This window comes from Mauremys reevesii, linkage group 13, assembly GCF_016161935.1.
Source record: "Mauremys reevesii isolate NIE-2019 linkage group 13, ASM1616193v1, whole genome shotgun sequence".
Classification (NCBI taxonomy): domain Eukaryota; kingdom Metazoa; phylum Chordata; order Testudines; family Geoemydidae; genus Mauremys; species Mauremys reevesii.
This window is the reverse complement of record NC_052635.1, coordinates 1,632,533-1,657,755: the sequence shown is the minus strand read 5'-3', so window position 1 is coordinate 1,657,755 and position 25,223 is coordinate 1,632,533. Positions and strand designations below refer to the sequence as shown.

At 40.3% G+C, this 25,223-nt stretch overlaps 1 gene segment (V, D, J or C); it reads right to left on the bottom strand.

The window, feature by feature from the left end:
• The window catches only part of LOC120379821, a 78,280-nt gene extending 74,106 nt beyond the window's left edge, over nt 1–4,174 (bottom strand). The window contains 1 exon segment of the C gene segment in view: nt 4,150–4,174. Coding sequence covers nt 4,150–4,159 — 10 coding nt within the window.
• Between the last annotated feature and the right edge of the window lie 21,049 nt (nt 4,175–25,223).

The following is a 25,223-nucleotide window of genomic DNA, read 5'->3' as shown; positions in this document are numbered from 1 at the left end:
AGTCAATTTCTCGTTCCCAGTATTCACACAGCAATTTGCACCACAACAAAAACACCAGCTGTCACTCTAAGGAGCACGAGCTCTCTGTGAATCTGTTTATGCCCAGAGTTTTCTCAGCAGGAGTCAATTTTAAATCAGAAATACAGTTATTGTAAATTGATGCAGCTTCTATGACTTGGAGGTAATTATGTTGGTTTATGCCAACTGAGAATCTGGCCCATTGTTTTATCTGAGAGACATTTTGTTCTTAGATAAAATACAATATGGGCCAATCCCTCAACTGTTGTAAATCAACATAACTCCCTTGAAGTCAATGGCATCGAGGGTCATAATTCTGAAGATATTAGGTGCCAAAAATGCAGATCTGCACCTAATGGGCTTCTCAAAAAATTTCCACTCCTGAAATATCGTTTATTTTTACCCTCCAAACACTGAGTGAAAGGAAAAGCACTTACTAGGTTTTATCAGTAGCTGAGTTCCACCTCCAAAGATGGGTTTGTGCGCATCATTAGTCACACAGCACGTACCACCATAACAAAAACTACTAGGACATTTCTCACCTATATCAGTGTTATTTACTCCCATAACCATGTATAGTTTAGATGTGTGTATTGTTTATAGAGCTGGAATGTAAATAAATTTCTGTGGGAAATTTTGAAAAAAAAATATTTCCCCAACTTTCCTGCCCTTTTCATTAGTTTTGTGTTGCATAAACAAAAACTAAATACTTTTGATTTTTAAATAGCAATTTCCATTTTAAAAGAATCAGTGTTTGATCACCACATTTTATTTACCCAAAGTGAAAATGTTTAGCAAAAAAGGTAGTTTCCATGTTTTTCATCCAAAAAAAATTGGAGAATTTTGACCAAAATGAACATTTCAAAATTTTAATTTATGTGCAAAAGACGGCTTTCAGTGTGGAGTCAGGGGAAGGGTGCTGCTTCAACATTGTACCTTGCAAATGAGGGGTAGGAGTTGTTATTGCAGCAGTGCTTACGAGCCCTATTCAGGAACCAGGACCTGTGGTGCTAGGTGCTGTACAAACACCCGACAGAAAGACAATCCTTTCCCATAGCGCTTACAATCTAAGTACAAGACAAATGGTGGATATACAGACAGTCCAACAGGGAAGCACAAGGAAGCAATGAGATGATGTTCAAAAGCACCTCTGATATATGGCTAACCAATTCCTGTTAATTTTATCCAAAACTCTTGGGTGACTGGAAATACCATTTTAACTGTTAAACTATCCCACAGAGTATCAGTTCTTCACTTCCTGTGCAGAAAATCAAATCAAAAGGGGAGGGATAGCTCGGTGTTTGAGCACTGGCCTGCTAAACTCAAGGCTGTGAGTTCAGTCCTTGAGGGGGCCACCTAGGCATCTGGGGCAAAATCAGTACTTGGTCCTGCTAGTGAAGACAAGGAGCTGGACTCGATGACCTTCCAGGGTCCCTCCCAGTTCTAGGAGATAGGAATATCTCCTATCCTGGGGGGGGGAGGCCAATAAACCGTGTTGGAGCCACATTCGCCCTCAAGCTCAGCTTTGGATGATTCATAACTTCTGCTGACCCCCTCTGCACAAAGGTGAATTTCACCCTCCCGGATCTGCCATCCTCAGAGGAGACCTGGTGTTACAAGTGATACAAGACGAGAGCTGGTGGAAAGATTAAAAAAAAATCATCCTGAATGGGGCTGAAAAGCCATTTCAAATGTTATGTGAAATGAAATTCCATAAAATAATTTGTTTTGGGTCATTCAGATGGTTTTGGTTTTGACTCTTTATTTTCAATTTTTTTTATATGAAATGAAGTAAACTTCAGAACAAAACCTGGTTTCATAATGAACCATAGAGGGACACTGAGCTGTTTTTTAATATTTTTCTCTTTTTTTTTCAAAAATGAACTTCAGCGAAACCAGCACATTTTCATGAAAAAACAAAATGGTTTTGTCTAAATTGCATTTTCTGATGGAAAAACTGTTTTGGTTAAAGAATGTCCAGGCAGCCCTGCTTCAGAGGCCATACAGGAGGAGAAATTAACGACGGGAACTTACTTGGAATGACAACCAGTCTAGTTCCACTGCCAAACACCAGCTTACTGAACCCACTTGTGGTCCCACAGTGGTCTCTGCCATGACAAAAATCTATCGACTGCAGAGGCCAGGGGGCATGTTGTGCGATCGAGTGCAAGGAGAAAAGCATGCTGGGATTTTCAAAGAGGCCAGTGGAATTCAGTGGGATGCAGGTGCCCAAACCCCTCAGTGATCCCTGAAAATCACAGCATGAATATTTTGGCCCAGACTCTCAGCAGGTGGAAATTGTCACTGTTTCATTGACTCCAGTGGAGCCACACCAGTTTATTCATAGACTTAAAAAAAATTAAAGGCATCCAAGTCCCAAAGGTTGCTTGAAAAAGCCCAGTTTTAAGCTCTCTCTGCTTCAGTTCCCCCATCTGTAAAATGGGCACAATGATACTTCCTTCTTCCCTTTGTCTACTTACATGGTTAGCTCTCTGAAAGCAGAGATTGTTCTAATGTGTTTTTACAGCACTCAGTAATATGGCACTAGGCTTGCCAACCCTCTGGGATTGCCCTGGAGTCTCCAGTAATTAAAGATTAATCTTTAGTTAAAGATTATGTCATGCAATGAGGCCTCCAGAAAGATGTTCAACCAAAACTGGCAGCCCTACATGGCGCCCTGATCTGAATTGAGCCTCGACTAAGAGGGGCTCAGATACTAGAGCCATGAGGACCCCTAGCTAGAGAAGCAGGGGAATAGTAGACCCCCATTGCTTGACACAGCTAACATGAGAAGTGGACAAATCTGTGGTGGATGTTCTACCATCAGGAAGATGCCTGCCATGGTCCCAGCAGAGGGAACCTAATAGATCGTCCATTCTCTACCTCCTATTGTGCCAACACCATGAGTAGCCACCAATTGGCTGTGGTATTTTTATACAAACTCTCTAGCAGCAACAAAAAAGCAAGCCACTTACTTGGAATAACAAGGAGTTTGGTGCCTGCTCCAAAGGTGAGCTTTGCAAAGCCACTTCCCGAATTCACACAGCAACACACTGCCTTACAATAACCATGGAGAGACCATTTCCCTTCTACCAGATGACACGTCAAACCGGGATGGTGCCTAATGCAGAGGTCTAGATTGCTCGACCAGGTGTCCAGTCTAGGGTAACTTGATGTAACGACATGGAAGTTAACAGAATTGAGGCTCTGGCTCTCAGAGTCTGGTTGGACAATTACATTTACATTTGGATCAGACAAAGGGTAAAATCTACTCCTGGAAGCACGGTGACATTTTTTCCTGCTCAGAAATGATAGTGATCAATGCCACCTTCAGAAGATTAGACAGATACTCCATCTCTTGTCAAATCCTTTCTGCCCCTTGAGTGTTTCCCTTAATTTCTCACATCTTCTGCCCTTATATTATATTTATCATTTTACTAACAGGGAATTATGCTGTTAGTAAAATGATAAATATAATATTTATCATTTTATAAATGATAAAGGGGGGAGGGATAGCTCAGTGGTTTGAGCATTGGCCTGCTAAACCCAGGGTTGTGAGTTCAATCCTTGAGGAGGCCACTTAGGGATCTGGGGCAAAAATTGGTCCTGAGGAGGGGGGGGGGGGGCTGGACTCGATGACCTTTCAAGGTCCCTTCCAGTTCTAGGAGATTGGTATACCTCCAATTTTTTTTTTCATTTCCAAAGGGACATAATGGGGAGTTAAGTGCCTAATTCTCATTGGCTTTCATAGATTCTGAGGTCAGAAAGGACCACTGTGATGATCTAGAATATGAACCAGAGAAATTCCCCCCAAAATATTCCTGTTGGAACTAAAGTAGTAAGAACTGGAAGTGCAACTCCCTGAGACGTATTTGAAAATCCCATGTAATGTTCCAAATACTTACTTGGCTTTAAAATTACTTGTGTCCCTGATCCAAAGATGAGCTTGAAGTTATTGTTACTCACAGTGATAAAACCCATGGCAAAAGATCCACCTCTAGTCTTCTAAAAAATCACTGATCACATTTTCAAAGCTACCCAAGGGATTCTGTGGCCTGTTTTCAATTAATACAAATTAGGTTTTCAAGTCTATTAGATATTTATGATCATATCTTGGATATCATCACCTACCAGGTTCCATGGTCAATTTTGTCCCGCTCCCAAAGATCAGTTTCCAGCCTGTTCCCGAAGACACACAATGACGCATCCAGTAACAAAAACTAAGTGCAGTCACAGTGCAGCAGCATCTCTTTGAATTTATGGCTCTTGGGATGTATACATGAATTTTACCTTCAAACAAGGTTCCAAAAGAAAAAAAGTATAGTCCAGTATCTCATCCCATAACAGAGCAACCTATGACCGATTGACCTACCTACCTACCTACCTAGAGGTCCTCATTATCACTTCTTATAATTTAACTTTTTTCAACTATATTGTATTCTACAAACTCTAGGGAATCAAACCCACTTCCTACAGGGTGACAGATATTTATTTAACTATAATAATTTGTATTGCCCACAACCATGCGTTCAATTAAACTGCGAAAGCAAAACCACTTACTTGGTATTACAGAGAGTTTCGTTCCCTTCCCAAAGATGAGCTTTGTGTTGCCTCCTCCATAATTCCCACAGCAACACACAGCTTTACAATAACCATGCACAGGAGACCAAGCCCTTTGCTCCACAGTGGAAGACTCATCACATCCTCATCTTTGTTCACAGAAGGCCTGATCCACAGGCCATTGAGATCTTTGGAAAGAATCCCAGTGGCTTTAATTGCTTTTAGATCAGGCCCATAACAAAGAAGGGGGAAACTCACCATGTAACATTATTAATCATTTTATTTCCACAGTGAAATGGAGGATTGGTCCATAAACTTATTGGTGCAACATCCCCAACCTGATAGATCATCTTGAAAACTCCAGGATGGGAGTTATGTTAAAGTAATGAATTTCTATCTGTCTATCTGCCTGTCTGTCTACATAGAGAGATTTAGATATCCATCTGTATAGCACTCTCTCCCCCACCTAGCTAGCTAGTTAGCTGGCAATCAGTCTAGATAGCAAGGTTTATGCCTATCTATCTATCTATCTATCTAACCAATAAGTGAGACTGCCTCTAGTAACTCTGAGTTTGAATATCACATATATTACAATGTACATACTGTGCAATACAAAACCACTTACTTGGTTTAACTGAGAGTTTGGTTCCCTTTCCAAAGATGAGCTTAGTGCTGCTTCCCCCATAGTTCCCACAGCAATACACAGCCTTACAAGAACCATATGTGTGAGAGAGGGAACCTATCCCTACACAGAGAAAGGCTTCCTACCTTTCCATCTTTGCTGCTATAGCAGAGAAGATTAAGGACCCAGGGATCATGAACTGCCTTCTTTCCTTATAAAACAGAGTTTAGGCCCATACAACAATTACTGCCATATCCCCCAACCGATTATAAATTCAGTGTTATGAACATTACTCTTCCTTTAGATTTGCCACAATGAAGTGAAGTCCTGAGTGAGTAGATACAGAATGATCTCTGCCTTTTTGTCCATCCATCCATCCATCCTCTCTCTCTCTCTCTCTCTCCATCTATGCCAATATACCCAATCTATCTGTCTGTCTGTCTCTGTCTGTCTAACAGATTTATTAATGTAGCTCTCTATCCCCACTCATAATCCATCAATAGCTCTAGGCAATGATGCAAAGACCATCACAGCTCTGGAAATTCCTAGCTCACGTCATGCAGGTTGCATTTATGGAAACTCTATTAACACTGCACCCCACTTACTTGGTTTGACAGACAGTTTCGTTCCCATTCCAAAAATTAGTTTAGCACTAAAATCTCCAGAATCCCCCCAGCAGCTCATAGCTTTACAAGAACCACAGAGCGAGAAGAAAGAGCCTTTTCCTGTCCAGTGGAAGGCTCCCCTGCACTTCCATCCTTGGTCAAGTGATACAGGAGAGTTAAGGATCTAGGGCCAGAAGTTTAAAGGTGTTTAGGTAGCAGAAGACAGAGATAGGCATCTAGTGGGAATTTCAAAAGAGCCTAGTTGCCTAATTCAAAGGTAGTTGGGTACCGAGGAGCCTTTGGAAGGCTGCCCTGTCAGCACCTTCAGGTGCCGAAATACCTTTGAAAAGCTGGTGCTTTCTTACACATCACTTTATTTTGCAAGTTGAGTTTAGGTCCACACACTGGGTAAAGCCCCATATCTAAATTGATACAAATTCGATACTTTGACCAGAACTGAATTTACAAATATAGGTAGGTCAATTTTGGGCATCTGTCTATCTGTGTTTCTCTCCAAAATACCAGCTTATTTCAGTTATTCTAAACAGAAAATTTTACATTTACAAATGTTATCAGCACCTACCAGGCTTCACCACCAGTTTAGTCCCACTGCCAAAGATGTATTTCCAGCTGCCTCCAGAGTTAACACAGTGACACAGACAATAATAAAAACCAAGGGAACCAATTTACACTGTCATGTCTTTTGATGCATGTCTCTTTGAACATACATGGCTAACTATCCCCATACACCCCAACTATCTATCTATCTAGCTATCCATACACACACACACACACACACACACACACACACCCCTACCCGCACAATGACAGGTATTTTTAACCCTCTAAAACTTCATGAGACCAGTTAGTTTGTACAAAAGTTGCCTTTAAAATAAAGCTTTTTTTCCCCAAGGGATCCTGGATGTGTTTTAAATGAACCAATCACAGCCGTTGAAATAAATGCCCACTTTGAATTCCCTGACTTCTGTCATTACTGCTGAGTGGCTATAATAAGAGGCATAATGGGACTAAATTCTTCCCACGTGTAGCTCCATTCAGATCAGTCAATTTAATACAGGGGGTGAGTTTAGCCCGATAAAATGTAACTCGTCACCTCCTTGAAGAAATAGAATCATAGGAATAGCCGGTGTGGATAACAGCATCTAGCCCAGGCTCCAGCAACAACTAGAACTCGCTATCTCAGAGGAACGTACAAGGTCCCCAGCGTGGGGAGTGGTGCAGGAGTCTGATGTTTCTCCCTAACTCCACATCATTTAGTGGCTGGTGCATGCCCTAAAGCTGGCAGATTTATAGCTCTATTGCATCCCCCCCTCTCTAATGTAACTGCCCATGGTCTCGTTGGGTGAGATTTTCAGAAGTTCCAATGTGAGCTAAGCAACTAAAGCCTGGGGACTTTCAGTGGCGTATAGGCACCTAAATGGTGTAGATATATTTGAAAATCTCATCCTTTATCCATGTATGAAGAAGTTTTTCAAAGGCATCTAATGGATTTAGGAGCATTTGTTCCATAGCAAACCAATGGCATTTATGCTCCTAAATACCAGAGACACTTTGAACATCTCCCAACAATAATCAATGAGATGATATGCCAGGGTTGGTTGCAATAACTGGGGAGAAGTCTCAGTGTCTCATGAGGCCCCTTCCAGTCCTCTATTCTTAATTATCCAATCATTTCTTTAAAAATCCTGTCAAGCTCAATGGTATGATGTGGCAGTGAGTTCCACAGGCTAATTCTGTGTAAGTATTTTTAGTTCTTTTAAATTTGCTGCCTGGTCTGTTTTATGGAACAGACTCTTGTTCTTGCCCGATTAGACATGTTGAATAATATTTCTGATACTTACTGGGATTCACTGCTAGCTTTGTTCCAGTTCCAAAGGTGAACTTATTGTTGTTATTGCTCACAGTAATACCAGCCTTAACAAAAACCTTGCTTGCTACCTCTGTAAAGCACTTTCCAGAGGTGACACAAATGAGTGAACCAACAGAGAGGCACATTCAGCAATTAATCTTCTTCTAAAAAGAATACATTAACAGTGTGATCCTCTAATGAAGGGACTAGATCCTCAGCTAGGGTCAATGAGCAAAGTTTTATTCAATTCAATTCAATCAGCTGTGCCAATTTCAAACAACTGAAGATCTGGCCTAACATTTGAATTTTGCTACTGTTCTAACCTGCTGAAAGAAAGAAAGAAAGAAAGAAAGAAAGAAAGAAAGTTCTTTTTAGCCCAAGAAATTACTATAATAATATCGTTTAACCTCAAGCAAACAAAAGTGTTTAGAGAGAGAGAGAGAGAGAGAGAGAGAGAATAAGCTTGCCATCCAGTAGTCTTTACAAAAATCAGTGTAAAGGTAGAACCACAGTTACTTTAGTGGGGCTCACTGAATTTGCTATTTTTGCAGGATTTCAAAGGACACCTACTGAGGAAGATCCATAGATTTTAAGGTCATAAGGTACCAGTAGAACATCCAGTCTGACCTACATGGAATATTAGTGGGACTTGGACACTTAACTCCCTTTTGAACATCCCAGCTCCTTTTTACTGTCAGCTTCTCCTCCCAAATCTAGTCCCAGAAACAAAAGCAACAGATCAATAAAAAGTGAGACAAATAAAGAGAACTGACAAGAAATTCTGCATAGAAAAAAATATTTTGCTGTCCTCATACTCGTTACTTACTTGGCCGGACAATCAGTTTAGTGCCAGATCCAAAAATCAACTTCTCTGATCCTCCTCTATTTGGCACAGTGATTTAGAGCCAAGCAAAAACTCCCCTCACTTACTCTAGCCTTAACTGGGATTACAAGCCTGGGGGCAAAGTAAGAGCCTGATGATTTTGGATAAGATCCTGAGCTCATGTGAACTGGCACTTGAGCCATTGATTTCAGTGGTGTTACATCAATGCACATCAGCTGGGATCCCACCCCATTGACTCCAATGGGGCTATGATTGGTTTATACCAACTGAGGATCAGGCCCCATTGACCGTGGAGCTATGGCTGATTTCCAGCAGCTGGGGAGCTGGCCACTGACTCCAGTGGCGCTAAGCCCAATTTACACCAGCTCCAGAGATTCCTGCTGATAACCCCACATGGCTGGAATCTTTCTAGATCAAACCGACTGAAGGTACCTACCGGGTTCAACCAGCAGTTTAGTTCCCTTTCCAAAGATGAGTTTGTTCGTGTTTCCTGAATACACACTGTGAGGATCCCCCTTACAAAAAGGGTCTTTACTGAGTCACTGCTCGTTTCCTAGTCCCTCCAGAAACCTACAATGCACCTCACACCAATTCCTTGGTGATTTCTTGATTGTCTAGCCACAAACCAACTGTGTACCATGGAATCATGCACTTTAGAATTGGAAAAGACCTCCTGGGACAGCTATCTATCTATCTATCTATCTATCTATCTATCTATCTATCTATCTATCTCCATGCACACCCAGATAGATAGATTAGATAGATAGATACTATATGATTCTGCCTTCTATGGTGAATTCATTTCTACGTCTTAACTACTCTAGCCTCTGACTCCCTCCCAGCTACTTAGGGCTTCTCTCTAAGCAGACCCAAGGCAAGGAAGTATCGTTATGTCCGTTTGATAAATAGGGAACTGAAGTACAGAGAGATGAAGAGACTTGCCCGAGTTCACACAGGAATTCTGTGGCAGATCCAATGAGGTGTTTCAACCCTCTATTATTTAGCATCACGGGAAGTGTGCCTTGGAACAATTATTAGGGGGACGATAGAAAGGGGCCAATTCACAGCTGCATGTCTGGTTTTGTGCTTCAGACCATTCTGATCTACATCTTGAGCCAAGGGGAATGTAAATTGATACATAGCCCTGCTGCCTTTGTGAGGAAAAACATGAGTCCTGAGCCAGGATCAGTTTTCTACCCCTCAGACTAACCCTCCTCCCATCTCTCTAACGTGTGTACACGGCTGCTGGTTTTATATGGCCAAGGTGATCCTCTACAGCTTCTCCTTTGGAAACTTTTCCTGCTGAATTTCAAGTATTTGAAATCCTCAAAGAACTTTTCACTATTTCAGAATAGCATAACCACCCCCCAACACACACAACCCGATCAGTATCATCATACCACACATCTGTCCAGTAAGGAACCCATTGGACTCAAACCCAGTATTTTAAATAACAAAAGATAACATTGTATTTTGAGGGCAGATCCTCTGCTGAAATCAATGGAGATACTGTCATAGAATCAGAAGAGACCATTGGGATCTTCTGGTCTGACCTCCTGCCGAGCACAGGCCAGAGAACTGCCCTAAAACAATTCCAAGACAGATCTTTGAGAAAAACATGCAGTCTTAATTTACAGTAACTGAGGATCTGGCCTCTTTTTGTCTGAGTGATATTTAGAACACTCTCTTTTCCCTACAGGACTCACTCGGGTTTACGGAGAGGATGGTCCCACTCCCAAACGTGAGCTTCTCGCTGTATCCTGCATTATCACCGTCACAAGAACCTTTACAATAACTGCTCATGTAACTTTTTGTTGCTCTCTTTGAACCTACATTCACAGCCGTTCCACCACCGTCTCTTAGTGCAGTGGAAACTTGAGATGAAATGCTGGCCCTATTGAAGTCAATGGCAAAATGCTCATTGACTTCAGTGAATCTAGGATTTGATCCTTGGAGAACGGAAGGGTAGAAGGTGCTGGTAATTTTCTGAAAAATTAAAATCAAGTTCATTCTGCAAGGTTTTGAAAAGGAATATTTTTTTCATTTGTTCAAAATTTTCCCCAAAAAATCACTTTCAATTTTTGTTTTGTTATTTTCAGATTTTTGTTTGAGGTTTCAAATTTCCTTTTCTTTTTACTTCTCTCCATTTTTTCCTTTTTTATGTTTTGTGAATGAAAGAAGAGAGAGAATGATGATAAAACAAATAACCCAGAAACCAAATGAGAAAAACAAGAAAAAACATTTTGTTTGTCTTTCCAATTTTGCTGATTTTTTTTTAAGTTTTCAAAAAACATTTAAATAATTTTACCAGCTCTAAACAGAAATGAATCTTTGTATGGAATGTCCAAAAATGCCTAAGGAAATTTTGAAAATCTTACTCTTAATTAGTAGTTGTTGGGCCTAGATCCCATTTTCAAAAGTGACTTAGACACTTAGACAAAGTGGCTAGGGTTTTATTGGGCCAACTTCTGTAGATAAAAGAGACAAGCTTTGGAGTTCCAATGAGCCTTAAACACCTAAGAAACTTTAAAAACTGGATCTTAGGATCTTAAGTCACTTGGTGCTTTGAAAATTCTACCCATTGACTCCAAAATGTTCAGACAATTACCTTGGAAGAATTGCCAACCCATAGACCATCCAGTAGGAGGCTGGTATTTTCAATAGGATTTAAGGGAGTTTGAATCATAATGAGAATTCAGAGCTTAAATGCATCTTGTGACTTTGATTTTTTTCCCGTTAGATTAAAAAAGTTTTGTTTTACTTACTTGGTTTAACATTCAAAACCGTTCCTGATCCAAAGACAAGTTTCCCATTGCCAATGTCACACAGCCACAAACCCTTCTACAAAAACCCACTCTCTGGGTGACGCCTCTAAAATAATCTCAGAAGTAAATAAATCTTATGGCTGGGATATTCAAAAAGCCTAAGGGAGTTAGATACCCAAATCCCACTGAAATCCCCTTTGAAAAGACCGGACAATTTCTCTCTGACTCATTTTCCCTATCTGAAAAATGGATCTAAATATCTTTCCTCTGTCTCTCTTATCTATTTTTTAGGGTGGGGACTGTCTCTCTCAATGTGCCTGGCACAATGGGGTACCAGTCTTGATTAGTGCATCACTAGGGCTGAGTGGATAACTATTCTCTTGTCCCATGAAAATTTGGGGTTTTTTTGAAAAAATAATTCTGTCCCAAATTTTCATGAACTAATGAACTGACTTTTTTTCTTTTTACTTCGGGTCACTTTTGTTTATATAATTTCTGAATATTTTGTTTTGATTTTGACCTTTATTTTAACTATTTTTTTCACTATAGATGAAGTTAAGTTTCTAAACAAAATGTCATTTGGAACCCAAAAAAATGAAACTTTTAGTTTTGCAATGTCAGAGGCAATTTTGAAACTTTTTTCTGACTTTTTCTTTTGGTCAGGAAATTCATCAAAACTGACCCTTTCTCACAGACAGGTTTTTTGTTTTCAAGGGGAATATGCATTTTTCTGTAAAAAATATTGTAATTAAAAAATCCCAACCACCTGTATGCTAGACACTATCGCAATGCAAATAAGAATAATGAATAATCAGCAATGCAATCAAGGATACTACCTCACAGAGGCAGAAGTGTCAAATCTCCACACGATGCGAACATCTGCACAATGCATTTTGATCCAGTGTGAGCACGTAATCTAATTTTTTAATACAGGCACAGGGGTGGTTATTGCTCATTTATTGTGCACAAGACAATTCTGCAAACAGGAATAAGTATTTGCTTGTGCAAATGTGCAATTTCTCCCCATGAAATGGGTGCATTTGCTGTTTCTCTGCCCAGGTTTGAAAAACAAAAATTCCCATTGAAGATAGCAGGCCAGATCATGAGCTGAATTATTCCTTTCCCTGACTGTCGGCGCAGTCGGGAAAAAATGCTCAGCACTTTCTACTAAAGTGCATAAAAAGTCAGGGCTGCCCGGGGCAGGACCGACAAGTGGGGCAATTTGCCCCAGGCCGCGGGCCCCACAGGGGCCCCCGCGAGAATAGAGTATTCTATAGTATTGCAACTTTTTTTTATGGAAGGGGCCCCCAAAATTGTTTTGCCCCAGGCCCCCAGAATCCTCTGGGTGTCCCTGTAAAAAGTTTATAAACGATGAACAGATGTGATAAGCCTGGTACAGGCATAAGCAGGGTGTGTTAGAAGCACATGGATGGAAGCTTTTCTAGCCACATGGAAGTGACATACTCAGATCCAAGGGCCATCCAATCCCAAGTCTTGACTCTGACAGAGGCTAGAATCAAATGCTTCAGAGGAAGCCTTAATCACTGCACAGATGTGGTATAGAAATGGTCCACCTTTTTATATGATGCCTGGTTCCAAGCAATCTTCTCTCTTGTGGGACTCTAATACAATCTGCAACTATTCAATAACCATTTGTTAGAACAACTAGTAATCATTTATCAGCCCCCAATAAACCAATTATACAGGGAAACTTAATATAACGTTTGATCAAAATAAAGCAACTGGTGTAAATTGCTGTTCCTCCATTTGAGAGAATGGGCCACAGCCCAGCTGGCCTAAATCAACATAGCTCTGTTGAATCAGGATCGAGCCCTCTCCCTCTGCTTGGTACTTTGAAAAGTTTAAAATCAGAAGATGCACTTACTGGGTCTAATAGTTAACTTTGTGCCTTTCCCAAACTGCAGCTTGTCGTAGCCAGACCCTGCAGTCACACATTGCTTAACTCCGTTTCAAAACCCTTCTCCTGTGCTGCAGGCCCTCGGAGTCTCCACCGCAGCTGGGAGCTCTGCTTTTTCCTCTCCAGGACTCAAGCCGGGCAGATTCCAGAACCAAAGCATGTAGTTCAGGAATCTGTCTGACAGAACTGATCGACCTAAGACATAACATGGCTTGGGCTGGAAGGGAAAATTCTCTCTCTCACTCATTCTTTGCCTGTCTGTCTCTCACTTTCTATTTCTGTTTATCCCTGTCCCAGACTCTCCAAATCTTTCCCACATACTCTGCATGGGGACACAGACTGTTAAAGATTTCTGTTTACAATGTAGATGAAGAGTTTGTTGCCCTAGCTGAACAATTTAGATAGACAGATAGAGCTATCTATGGAGATCAACAACTAAACGTGAGGATAAATGGAAAATGTGCAGGAGATCTGGTTATTGGTGAGATTGGTAAATCAGTCATTTGTTTTGGTTTGTTTTTCTCACTTACCTGGCTTCACAGTTAAACTTGTCCCCTGCCCGAATATTAATTTCCCATAGCTGTCTTTATGTACACTGCCAGGAAATGCTTTACAAAAACTGTTCAGGGAGAAACTCTAACCTTCTGCTCAATATCTCTCCTACTGGGGAAATTAACAAAGGCCCTAACAAACAGACATTCTGATTATTGGTGGACATGAGCTGGAATTTGATTGCAGAGAGAAGGCAATTTAGAAACAAGAACTCAAGCTGTGTATGCTCCTTGTGTTGCTAACTATAACAACACATTCTTTCTTTTTACAGACACGTTTCAAGAGGTTTTGATCTCTCTTTCTCTCCTGTCTTTCTCCCTTCATTTTGTATACTGCCTTTCGATAATTTCCCTGTTCAGACTTTCAAGTAAATTTCATTTCTACTTCACTGATTTGTTCCTGGCAAATAATATCTGTCTATTTATCTACCTTACAGCCGCCCTCCTCATAATTTCTGAATGCTTATAGCAAAATCTGAGTTGGAATCTGTATCTTCCTATCAAAATAACAGGACTGAAATGGGGGGTGGGGAATCAAGGTTCGATAGATGACTGAGTCTATTGGATCTGTTTTAAGCGTATCCAGTGTGATTCTTGCTGGATGTAGTCAACTGATTGGCTCGCAACTGGAAGGCAAAACTAGTTTTCTAGATTCCGATATCTGTTACATTGGTGGGAATCCAGGCTACCTCTGCTGAAGTTAATGGAATTACTCCAGATCTCCTCTCGTGTCACTGATAGTAGAATCTGAGCCATTCCTTTCTGTCAAAGACTTACTTGGAATTACTGTCAGGTGAGTCCCATCCCCAAACGCAACCTTCCCGTAACTGCTGCCTCCTGAGCTACACCATCCTAAAGCACTTTACACAAACTGTCAGCCGCGCCGCCGAGTGTGCTTTGAAATTCAGACTGCAGCTGGACTGTCTCTCTGCAACTCCCTCCTTCGTCTAGTATTATCATTTGCCATTTGTATTACTGGACCTCCAAGACACCCATTTTTGCTGGGCACTGCACAGACACATAATGACAGATGGTCCCTGCCCCCAAAGAGCTTACAATCAAACTAGACAAATGAAGAATGATCACTTCTGGAATATTGAGGCACAAAGAGGTAAAGTGACTTTATCAAGGTCAGAGAGGGAGCCTGTGGTAGAGCCAGAAATGGAATCAAATCCCCTAAGTTCCCAGCCAATGCCTTCCCCACAAGACCAACCTTCCTCTTCTATTAATGCACCATACAAGACACTCCTGCAATATCGACGCCCATTGGAAAGACTTAGGAAAACCTGTGTACATTTGCAGACCATTTTTTTTTCTCTTCAAGACTTACTTGGAATTACTCTCAAGTGAGTTCCATCTCCAAAAACGAGCTTCCCAAAACTGCTGCTGCCAGAGTTACACTGTCACCAAACACTTTACATAAACTGCCAGCTCCCTCGCAGAGTGCTCCACACACAGCTGGAGTCTCTCTCTGATGCCAATATTGTTTCTAGAGCTCGTTATAATTTTTAATTGAAAATGTATTTTTCAGTTTAAAATGGTGTTTCAGCCAAATGGAATTTTTCCACAGAAATGCCCAATATCAGTAACATTTGGGGGTTTTCATCCAAAAACTGGGGATGGGGGGGAAATCCATTTATTTGGTTAATTTTTTTTCAGATTTTTGTTCTAATTTTTTTCTGTTTTCATTTTTTTCAACAAAAATTGGAAATGTTTTGAAGAGAAGTTTCAAAAAAACCAAACACATTTTGGTTTTCATAAGAATTTTACATGTGAACAAAACCATTTTCTGACTCACTTTGCTTATTTCCATTATGGACATTTGGTTCCTGAAATCAACTTTAGTGAACACAGGTCAATTGTCCGTTCCGTCCGTCCCCCCGTATTTATAATAAAATAAATGATTCATTCAACATTCAGGATACTCACTAGGTTTCACATTTAACCTGGTTCCACTTCCAAATACCTGCTTGTTTACATTACTATCCACACAGTGATATGGGGCCCAACCAAAAAATATGCATTTAATCTCCTTTCCTTTGTCTGTTGCCCTTGTGAATTCAAATAAACTCATCTTCAGTTACATTCCATTTCCATGTTATACACAAACTTTTCCCACCAAATCCTATTGCAACATTCACACTGGGATTTTCAAAGGAACCCAAGGGAGTTAGATGCTCATCTCTCAATGAAATGCAAGAGGAGTTCTGTGCCTAACAGTCTTGGATGCCTTTGAAAATTGCAGCCTCAGACACCTACAACCTTTCTGTAACACAAAGCTTGCTGTAATGGAAGGGAATAAGGATTTTTTAAATGGTTGAATCAAGTGTGTGAGACTTAGGGCAAAAAATTGAAACTGCCTAGGAGATTTGATCATACATTTGACATTTATTTCAATTGCTAATGGGGAATCAAAATCCTTAGTCTTTCTGCTTGCCCATCCAGCCACTTGTCAGACTACCTGTTCTTCCCTCTGCAAAATCTATCCCCATACACCCTCTCTATCTATCTATATATCCATCCCCATGCCTTTGCATCAATCTATGCATCCATTTCTTTCTTTCTCTTTTTCTCTCTTACTTTCCTCATGTAGATAATAGATAGACGGATCTGGATCAAAAGCAACGCTGAGGATAAAAAGGACAATGTGGAGGAGAAATTATGATTGTAGTTTTAAATCCTTTAGTTTGTTCTCACTTACTTGGTGTTACAGTCAATCTTGTCCCCTGCCCGAATATAAATTTCCAGGTGTCTGTATTTACACAGTCATGCAATGCTTTACAATAACTCGTCAGGGAGACACATTAATCTTCTCAGTCTAATTCCTACAGGAGAAATTAACATGAGCCCAAACCTACAGGCATTCTGATGCTTAATGGACATGCCCTGGAATCTGATAGCAGAGAGAAGGTGATTGAGAAATAAGAGCTCTATCCGTATGTGAGCCGGTTGTGGCTAATTATAATGGCACACATTTTCTTTCTTTCACTCTTTTATTTCCTTCATTCTTTTTGCCTAATCTACATATTCCCATTGACATTTAAACTTCATTTCTACTTCATTGATATTTCTGGCAAATAACAGCATCTCTCTTTCTATGTTCCTCCAAAAATCCCACTTGGTTATCAGCTGTTTGAAACCAACACTTTTACATGTCAGAGAATGTATGAGATATCAGCACCTACCAGGCTTCACTACCAATGTAGTTCCACTCCCAAAGATGAATTTCCAATTGCCTCCAGAGTTAACACAGTGACACATGTAATAGCAAAAACCAAGTGAATGGAATTTACAGCACCATCTTGTTTAATGTATGTCTCTCCACAGAGACAGCTAAAATATCTAGCACTGATTCCCATAAAATAAAGTCATTATAGAGTGTACCAAGCGGGCAACTTGTGATGGATCAATTTATCTAACTATCTATTTCACCATAACTTCTCAATGCTCACACCAAATCTTGAGTCTGCGTCTGTATCAAAACCACAACCAATGTCCTTCAAATGCTTCCTATAAATATAACATATTGACATGGGAGAACATTTAGGGGTAATGAATCCCTGAACTTAATGGATCTTATTTAAGCATATTACTCGTCTTAGTCCCTCAGCCAAGGCAGGGTTAGCATTCAGCAGAAAAGTGTGACAGTAGAGTGAAAAGAATCGGATCTACGCTACACTGGGATGAATCCAGGCTAACTCTGCCGGACTCAGTGGAAATACTCTGCATTTACTCTCGGGTCACTGATAGGAGAAACTGAGCTGGAACCACATACGAAAAACTGTGTCTTTTTGGAGACCAGGGTTTTCTCTTCAAGATTCACTTGGAATTACTCTCTAGCAATAATTCCTCAAAAATGAGCTTCCCCAAATTGCTGCTGCCAGTATTACATCATCCCCAAACACTTTACATAAACTGTTAGCTCCTTCACAGAGTGCTCCACACGCAGATGGTTTCTCTTTGATGCCAATATTGTTTCTAGAGGTGGTTATAATTTTTAATTGAGAATGTATTTTGGAAAAATGGTGTTTTATCAAAATGGATTTTTCACAGGGAAATGTCCAATATCAATAACTTTTGTGAGATTTCATCTAAAAACTGAAAACAAAAACATTGCCATGTTCTTTTTTTTTTCTCTCCAGATTTTGGCTGAATTCCTTCTGTTTTCATATTTTTGAAAAAAGGCTGAAATCTGTTGAAGAAAAGTTTCAGTAAAACCAAACACATTTTGGCTTTCATCAGAATTTTATATGTGAACCAAAACCATTTTCTGATTCATTCTGCTTATTTCCAGTGAACACAGTTCAATTGTGTCCATAACGTTCACCCCCCCACACTTGTTTTAATAATAAAAGAAATCATTAAACAATCAGGATACTCACTAGGTTTCACATTTAACCTGGTTCCACTTCCAAATACCTGCTTGTTAACATTACTAGCCACACAGTGATATGGGGCCCAACGAAAACCAAACATTTCATCTCCCTTTCTTTGTTTATTGCCCTCATGTATTCCTAAAAGTCTCATCTTTACCTATGTTCCATTTCCATGTTATACCAAAAGAAATCCTATTGCAACATCCTCAGTGGGATTTTCAAAGGAACCCAAGGGAATTAGATGCTCATCTCCCAATGAAATGCAAGAGGAGTTCTGTGCCTAACACACTTGGATGCCTGTGAAAATTGTAGCCTCAGACACCTACCACCTTTCTGTAACATCAAACTTGCTGTAATGTGAGAGAATGAAGAGTTTTTAAAGGATTGACTCAAGTGTGTGAGATTTAGGCTGAAATATTGAAACTGCCTAGGAGATTTGAACAGACATCTGACATTTATTTCAATTGGGATTGAGCATCAAAATCCTGAGCCTTTCTGTTTCCCTGTCTAGTCATCTGTCAGTCTACCGGCTCTTCCCTCTGCAAAATCCAGCCAGCTAGCTATCCCCATGCCTTTGCATCCATCTGTGCATCCATTTCCTTCTTTCTCTCCTCGTGTAGAAGGTAGATAGATGGATCTGGATCGAAAGCAAAGCTGAGGATAAAAAGGACAATGTGGAGGAGGAATGATGATTGTTTGTAGTTTTAAATCATTTAGTTTGTTCTCACTTACTTGGTGTTACGGTCAATCTTGTCCCCTGCCCGAATATAAATTTCCCATAGTTGCCTGTATTTACACAGTCATGCAATGCTTTACAATAACTGGTCAGGAAGAAGCATTCATCTTCCCCTCAGTCTGTTTCCTTCAGGAGAAGTTAACATGGGCCCTAATCTACAGGCATCCTGATTCTTAACGGACAAGCCCTGGAATCTGATTACAGGGAGAAGATGATTGAGAAACAAGAGCTCTATCCACGTGTGAGCTGTTTGTAGCTAGTTGTAATGGCATGGTCCTTCCTTCTACAAACACGTGTTGTGAGGGCTTTTTAATCTCTGGTTCCCTCACTCTTTTATCCCCTTCAATCTTTTCATTCTTTTTGCCTAATCTCCATATTCCCATTTACAGTTAAACTTCACTTCTACGTCATTGATATTTCTGGCAGATAACAGAATCTCCCTTTCTATGTTCCTCCAGAAATCCCACCTGGTTATCAGTCATTTGAAACAAACACTTTTATATAAGAACATAAGAATGGCCATCCTGAGTCAGAACAAAGGTCCATCTAACCCAGTATCCTGTCTCCCGACAGTGGCCCATGCCAGGTGCCCCAGAGGGAATGAACAGAACAGGGAATCATCAAATCATCCAGCCCCTGTTGCCCATTCCCAGCTTCTGGCAAAAGAGACTAGGGACACCATCTCTGCCCATCCTGGCTAATAGCCATTGATGAACCTATCCTCCATGAATTTATCTAGTTCTTTTTTGAACCCTCTTATAGCCTTGGCCTTCACAACATCCTCTGGCAAGGAGTTCCACAGGTTGTGTGTTGTGTGAAAAAAATACTTCCTTTTGTTTGTTTTAAACCTGTTGCCTATTAATTTCATTTTGTGGCCCCTAGTTCTTGTGTTATGAGAAGGCGTAAATAACACTTCCTTATTTACTTTCTTCAAACCAGTCATGATTTTATAGACCTCTATCATATCACCTCTTAGTCGTCTTTTTTCCAAGCTGAAAAATCCCAGTTTTATTAATCTTTCCTCATATGGCAGCCATTCCAGACCCCTAATCATTTTTGTTGCCCTTTTCTGAACCTTTTCCCATTCCAATATATCTTTTTTGAGACTGGGCGACCACATCTGTATGCAGTATTCAAGATGTGGGGGTATCACGGATTTATAGAGAGGCAACATGATATTTTCTGTCTTATTATCTATCCCCTTAATGATTCCCAACATTGTTTGCTTTTTTGACTGCTGCTGCACATTGAGTGGATGTTTTCAGAGAACTATCCGCACTGACTCCAAGATCTTTCTTGAATGGTAACAGCTAATTTAGACCCCATCATTTTATATGTATAGTTGGGATTATGTTTTCCAATGTGCATCACTTTGCATTTATCAGCACTGAATTTCATCTGCCATTTTGTTGCCCAGTAACCCAGTTTTGAGAGCTCCTTTTTTAGCCCTTTGCAGTCTGCCTGGGACTTAACTATCTTGAGTAGTTTTGTATCATCTAAAAATGTTGCCACCTCACTGTTTACCCCTTTTTCCAAATCATTTATGAACATCTTATATTTCAGAGAATGTATAAAATAACACCTACCAGGCTTCACTACCAATTTAGTTCCACTCCCAAAGATGAATTTCTGGTTGCCTCCAGCATTAACACAGTGACACATGTAATAGCAAAAACCAAGTGAATGCAATTTACAGCACGATCTCGTTTCATGTATGTCTCTCCACACAGACAGCTAAAACATCTAGCAATAACTCCCACATTATAAAGTGTGTACCAAGTGGGCAACTTGTGATCTATCTATCTCCATCCACCCCTCTATCTATCTATCTATCTATCTATCTATCTATCTATCTATCTATCTATCTATCTATCTATCTATCTATCTATCTATCTATCTACCTATCTAACCACTATAACTTTTGAGAGCTTACAGCAAATTTTGAGTCTGCGTCTGTATCAAAACCCCAACCAATATCCTTCAAATGCTTCCTATAAAAATAACATATTGACATGGGAGAACGCTTAAGGTTAATGAAGCCCTGAATCAAATGGATCTTATTTAAGCATATTACTCATCTTAGTCCTTCAACCAATGCAGAGTTGGCATTCAGCCAACTAGAGTAAAAAGAATCGGATCTATGACACACTGGGGTTTATCCAGGCTTATTTATTCTCTGGACTCAGTGGACACACTCTGGATTTATTCTTGTGTCACTGGTGGGAGAATCTGAGCCCAGTTGGAAAGACTTGGGAAAAGCCGTGTATATTCGCAGACCAGGCGTTTCTCTTCAAGACTTACTTGGAATTACTCTCAAGTGAGTTCCATCCACAAAAACGAGCTTCCCCAAACCACCGCTGCCAGAGTTTCACCATCACCAAACACTTTACATAAACTGTCAGATTCCCCACAGTGTGCTCCACATGCAGCTGGAGTCTCTCTTTGATGCCAATATTGTTTCCAGGGCTGGGTATACTCTTTCACCAAAAGTATATTTTTGATGAAAAATGGCTGTGTTAGCCAAATGGAATTTTTTCAGGGAAGTGTCCAATATGCAATTTTGGGAGTTTTCATCCAAAAACTGAAAATAAAAAAAAGTTTCCTTTTTTTTGGTTACTTTTTTTTCAGATTTTATTTGAATATTTTCTGTTTTCATTTGTTCAACAGAACCCTGAAATCTTTTGAAGAAAAAATGTCAGTAAAACCAAACCCATTTTGATTTTCAACAGAATTTTTCATGTGAACAAAAACTATTTTCTGAGTCACTCTGCATATTTCCATCTTGGTTCCTGAAACCAGTGAACACAATTCAATTGTGTCCATAAAGTTCGTTTCCTTCTCCAAATACCCACTTGTCTACATTCATATCCACGCAGTGATACGAAGCCCCCTACCCCCAAAAATACATTTCATCTCCTTCCCTTAGTTTATAGCCTTTGTATATTCCAAACATTTGCATCTTCCTGTACATTCCATTTCCATTCTAAACCAAACCAAATGCTATTGCAGCATTCACACTGGGATTTTCAAAAGAACCCAAGGGAGTTAGGTGCTCATCTCCCAATGAAATGCAATAGGAGTTTTGTGCCTCATACCCTTGGATGTCTTTGGAAATTGCAGCCTCAGACCCCCACCACCTTTCTGTAACACAAAGCTTGCTGTAATGGGAGGGAATAAAGAATTTTTAAACGATTGAATCAAGTGTGTGAGATTTACGCTGAGATATTCAAAGCTGCCTAGTAGATTTGAACATACATGTAACATTTATTTCAACTGGGATTGGGCATCAAAATCTGTAGCCTCTCTCTTTGCTCGTTCAGCCATCTATCAATCTACACGTTCCCCACTCTGCAAAATTATCTATCCATCTATCTATCTATCTACATCACCATCATTTCTGAGTTCTCACACCAAATCCTGTGTAGGCATCTGTATCAAAACCCACAATCAATATCCTTCAAACTCTTCCTATAAATATAACTTATTGATATGGGAGATCATTTAGGGCTAATGAATCCCTGAACTTAATGGATCTTATTTAAGCATGTTACTCGTCTTAGCCCTTCAGCCAAGGCAGGGTTGGCATTCAGCTGACACATGTGACAGTAGAGTGAAAAGATTCGGATCTATGATACACTGGGATCAATCCAGGCTAACTCTCTGGACTCAGTGGAAACACTCTGCATTTACTTTCGGGTCACTGATAGGAGAATCTGAGCCAAGTTGGAAAGATTTGTATTTTTGCAGACCAGGGTTTTCTCTTCAAGACTTACTTGGAATTACTCTCACATGAGTTCCATCCCCAAAAATGAGCTTCCCCAAATTGCTGCTGCCAGAGTTCCACCATCACCAAACACTTTACATAAACTGTCAGCTCACTCGCAGTTTTATTCACCCCATTTTATACCAAACCAAATGCTATAGCAGCATTCACACTTTGGAAATTGCAGCCTCAGACACCCACCACCTTTCTGTAACACAAAGATTGCTGTAATGGGAGGGAATAAAGAATTTTTAAACAATTCAATCAACTGTGTGAGATTTATGCTGAGATATTCAAAGCTGCCTAGGAGATTAGGACCTACATTTGACGTTTATTTCAGTTGGTATTTGGCATCAAAATTCACAGCCGTTCTATTTGTCCACCCAGCCATCTGTCAGTCCACCTGTTCTTCCCTCTGTAAAATCTATCTATCTATCCCCATGGCTTTGCATCCATTTCTTTCTTTCTCTTTTTCTCTCTTTGTCTCCTCGTGTAGATGGCAAATAGAACGATCTGGATCAAAAGCAACACTGACGATAAAAAGGACAATGTGGAGGAGGAATGATGATTGTTTGTAGTTTTAAATCCTTTAGTTTGTTCTCACTTACTTGGTGTTACAGTCAATCTTGTCCCCTGCCCGAATATACATTTCTGATTGCCTGTATTTACACAGTCATGCAATGCTTTACAATAACTCGTCAGGAAGAAGCATTAATCTTCTCAGTCTAATTCCTACAGGAGAAATTAACATGAGCCCAAACCTACAGGCTTAATGGACATGCCCTGGAATCTGATAGCAGAGAGAAGGTGATTGAGAAACAAGAGCTCTATCTGCGTGTGAGCTGATTGTGGCTAATTATAATGGCACACATTTTCCTTCTACACACACGTGTTGTGAGGGCTTTTTAATCTCTGGTTCTCTCACTCTTTTATTCCCTTCAATCTTTTCATTCTTTTTGCCTAATATCCATATTCCCATTTACAATTAAACTTCACTTCTATGTCATTGATATTTCTGGCAGATAACAGCATCTCCCTTTCTATGTTCCTCCAGAAATCCCACCTGGTTATCAGTCATTTGAAACAAACACTTTCATATCTCAGAGAATGCATGAAATATCAGCACCTACCAGGCTTCACTACCAATTTAGTTCCACTTCCAAAGATGAATTTCCAGTTGCCTTCAGTGTTAACACAGTGACACATGTAATAGCAAAAACCAAGTGAATGCAATTTACAGCACCATCTCATTTCATGTATGTCTCTCCACACAGAAGGCTAAAATATCCAGCACCGATTCTCATAAATTGAAGTCATTATAGCATGTACCAAGTGGACAACTTGTGATCTATCTATCTATCTAGCTAGCTAGCTACATAACCATAACTTCTGAGTGCTCGCACCAAATCTTGAGTCTGCATTTGTACCAATGTCCTTCAGACTCAACCTATAAATATTACTTATTGACATGGGGGAACATTTAGGGCTAATGAAGCCCTGAACCTAACGGATCTTATTGAAGCATATTTCTTCTCGGACTCCTTCAGCCAACACATGGCTGGCATTCAGCTGAGTAGAGTGAAAAGAATCTGATCTACGATACACTGGGGTTTATTCAGGCTTATTTTCTGGACTCAGTGGACACACTCTGGATTTATTCTTGTGTCACTGGTGAGAGAATCTGAGCTCAGTTGGAAAGACTTGGGAAAAGCCGTGTATATTCGCAGACCAGGCTTTTCTCTTCAAGACTTACTTGGAATTACTCTCAAGTGAGTTCCATCCCCAAAAAGGAGCTTCCCCAAACCGCTGCTGCCAGAGTTACACTGTCCCCAAACACTTTACATAAACTGTCAGCTCACTCGCAGAGTGTTCAACATGCAGCTGGAGTGTCTCTCTGCCATTCCCTGCTCCTCTGTTATTCTCTATTATTCCTCTTTGTCATTCTCAGAGGTCCCCGTGTGCCAGATGCTGCACACACACATGGTGAGAGACAGTTCTCTTTCCCAGGAGCTTAAAATCTAAACAGAAGGACTAACAAAAAGTGGAAGGGGAAACTGAGGTTTGGAGAGAATAAAGCTGGAATTTTCAAAAGAGCTTCAAGGAGGTGAAATTCAATGGGACTTACATCCCGAACTCCCTTGGGCTTCTTTGAAAATTACAAATAAAGCAACTTGCCCAAGACCATAGGACCCAGAAATAGAAACCCGTGCTCTTGGGTCCCAATCCAGCACCGTGGCAGCCACACAATACAGAGAAAGAAGAGCAAAAAGGAAGGTTTGTTACATAGGGAAACATGAGGCACCAAGAGATTAAGGGCCTGATTTTTAAAGGTATTTAGGTACTTACAACCCATTTCAATCAATGGGAGTTAGGCACTTAAGTACCTTTAAAAATCTAACCCTGAATGATTCACCCAAGGTCTCACAGGTGGGCTGTAAAAGAGTCAGAAATGTACTCCAGAAACCCAGCCTCCCCTTCTAATCCTGAAATACACCAGAGACTCCAGCATCATGAATTCCACATGCTACGTTTTCATCACGTGAAAGAAGAGAGATTATCATGCACAAATGGGTAAATAAATTCCCTGCTGGCCAT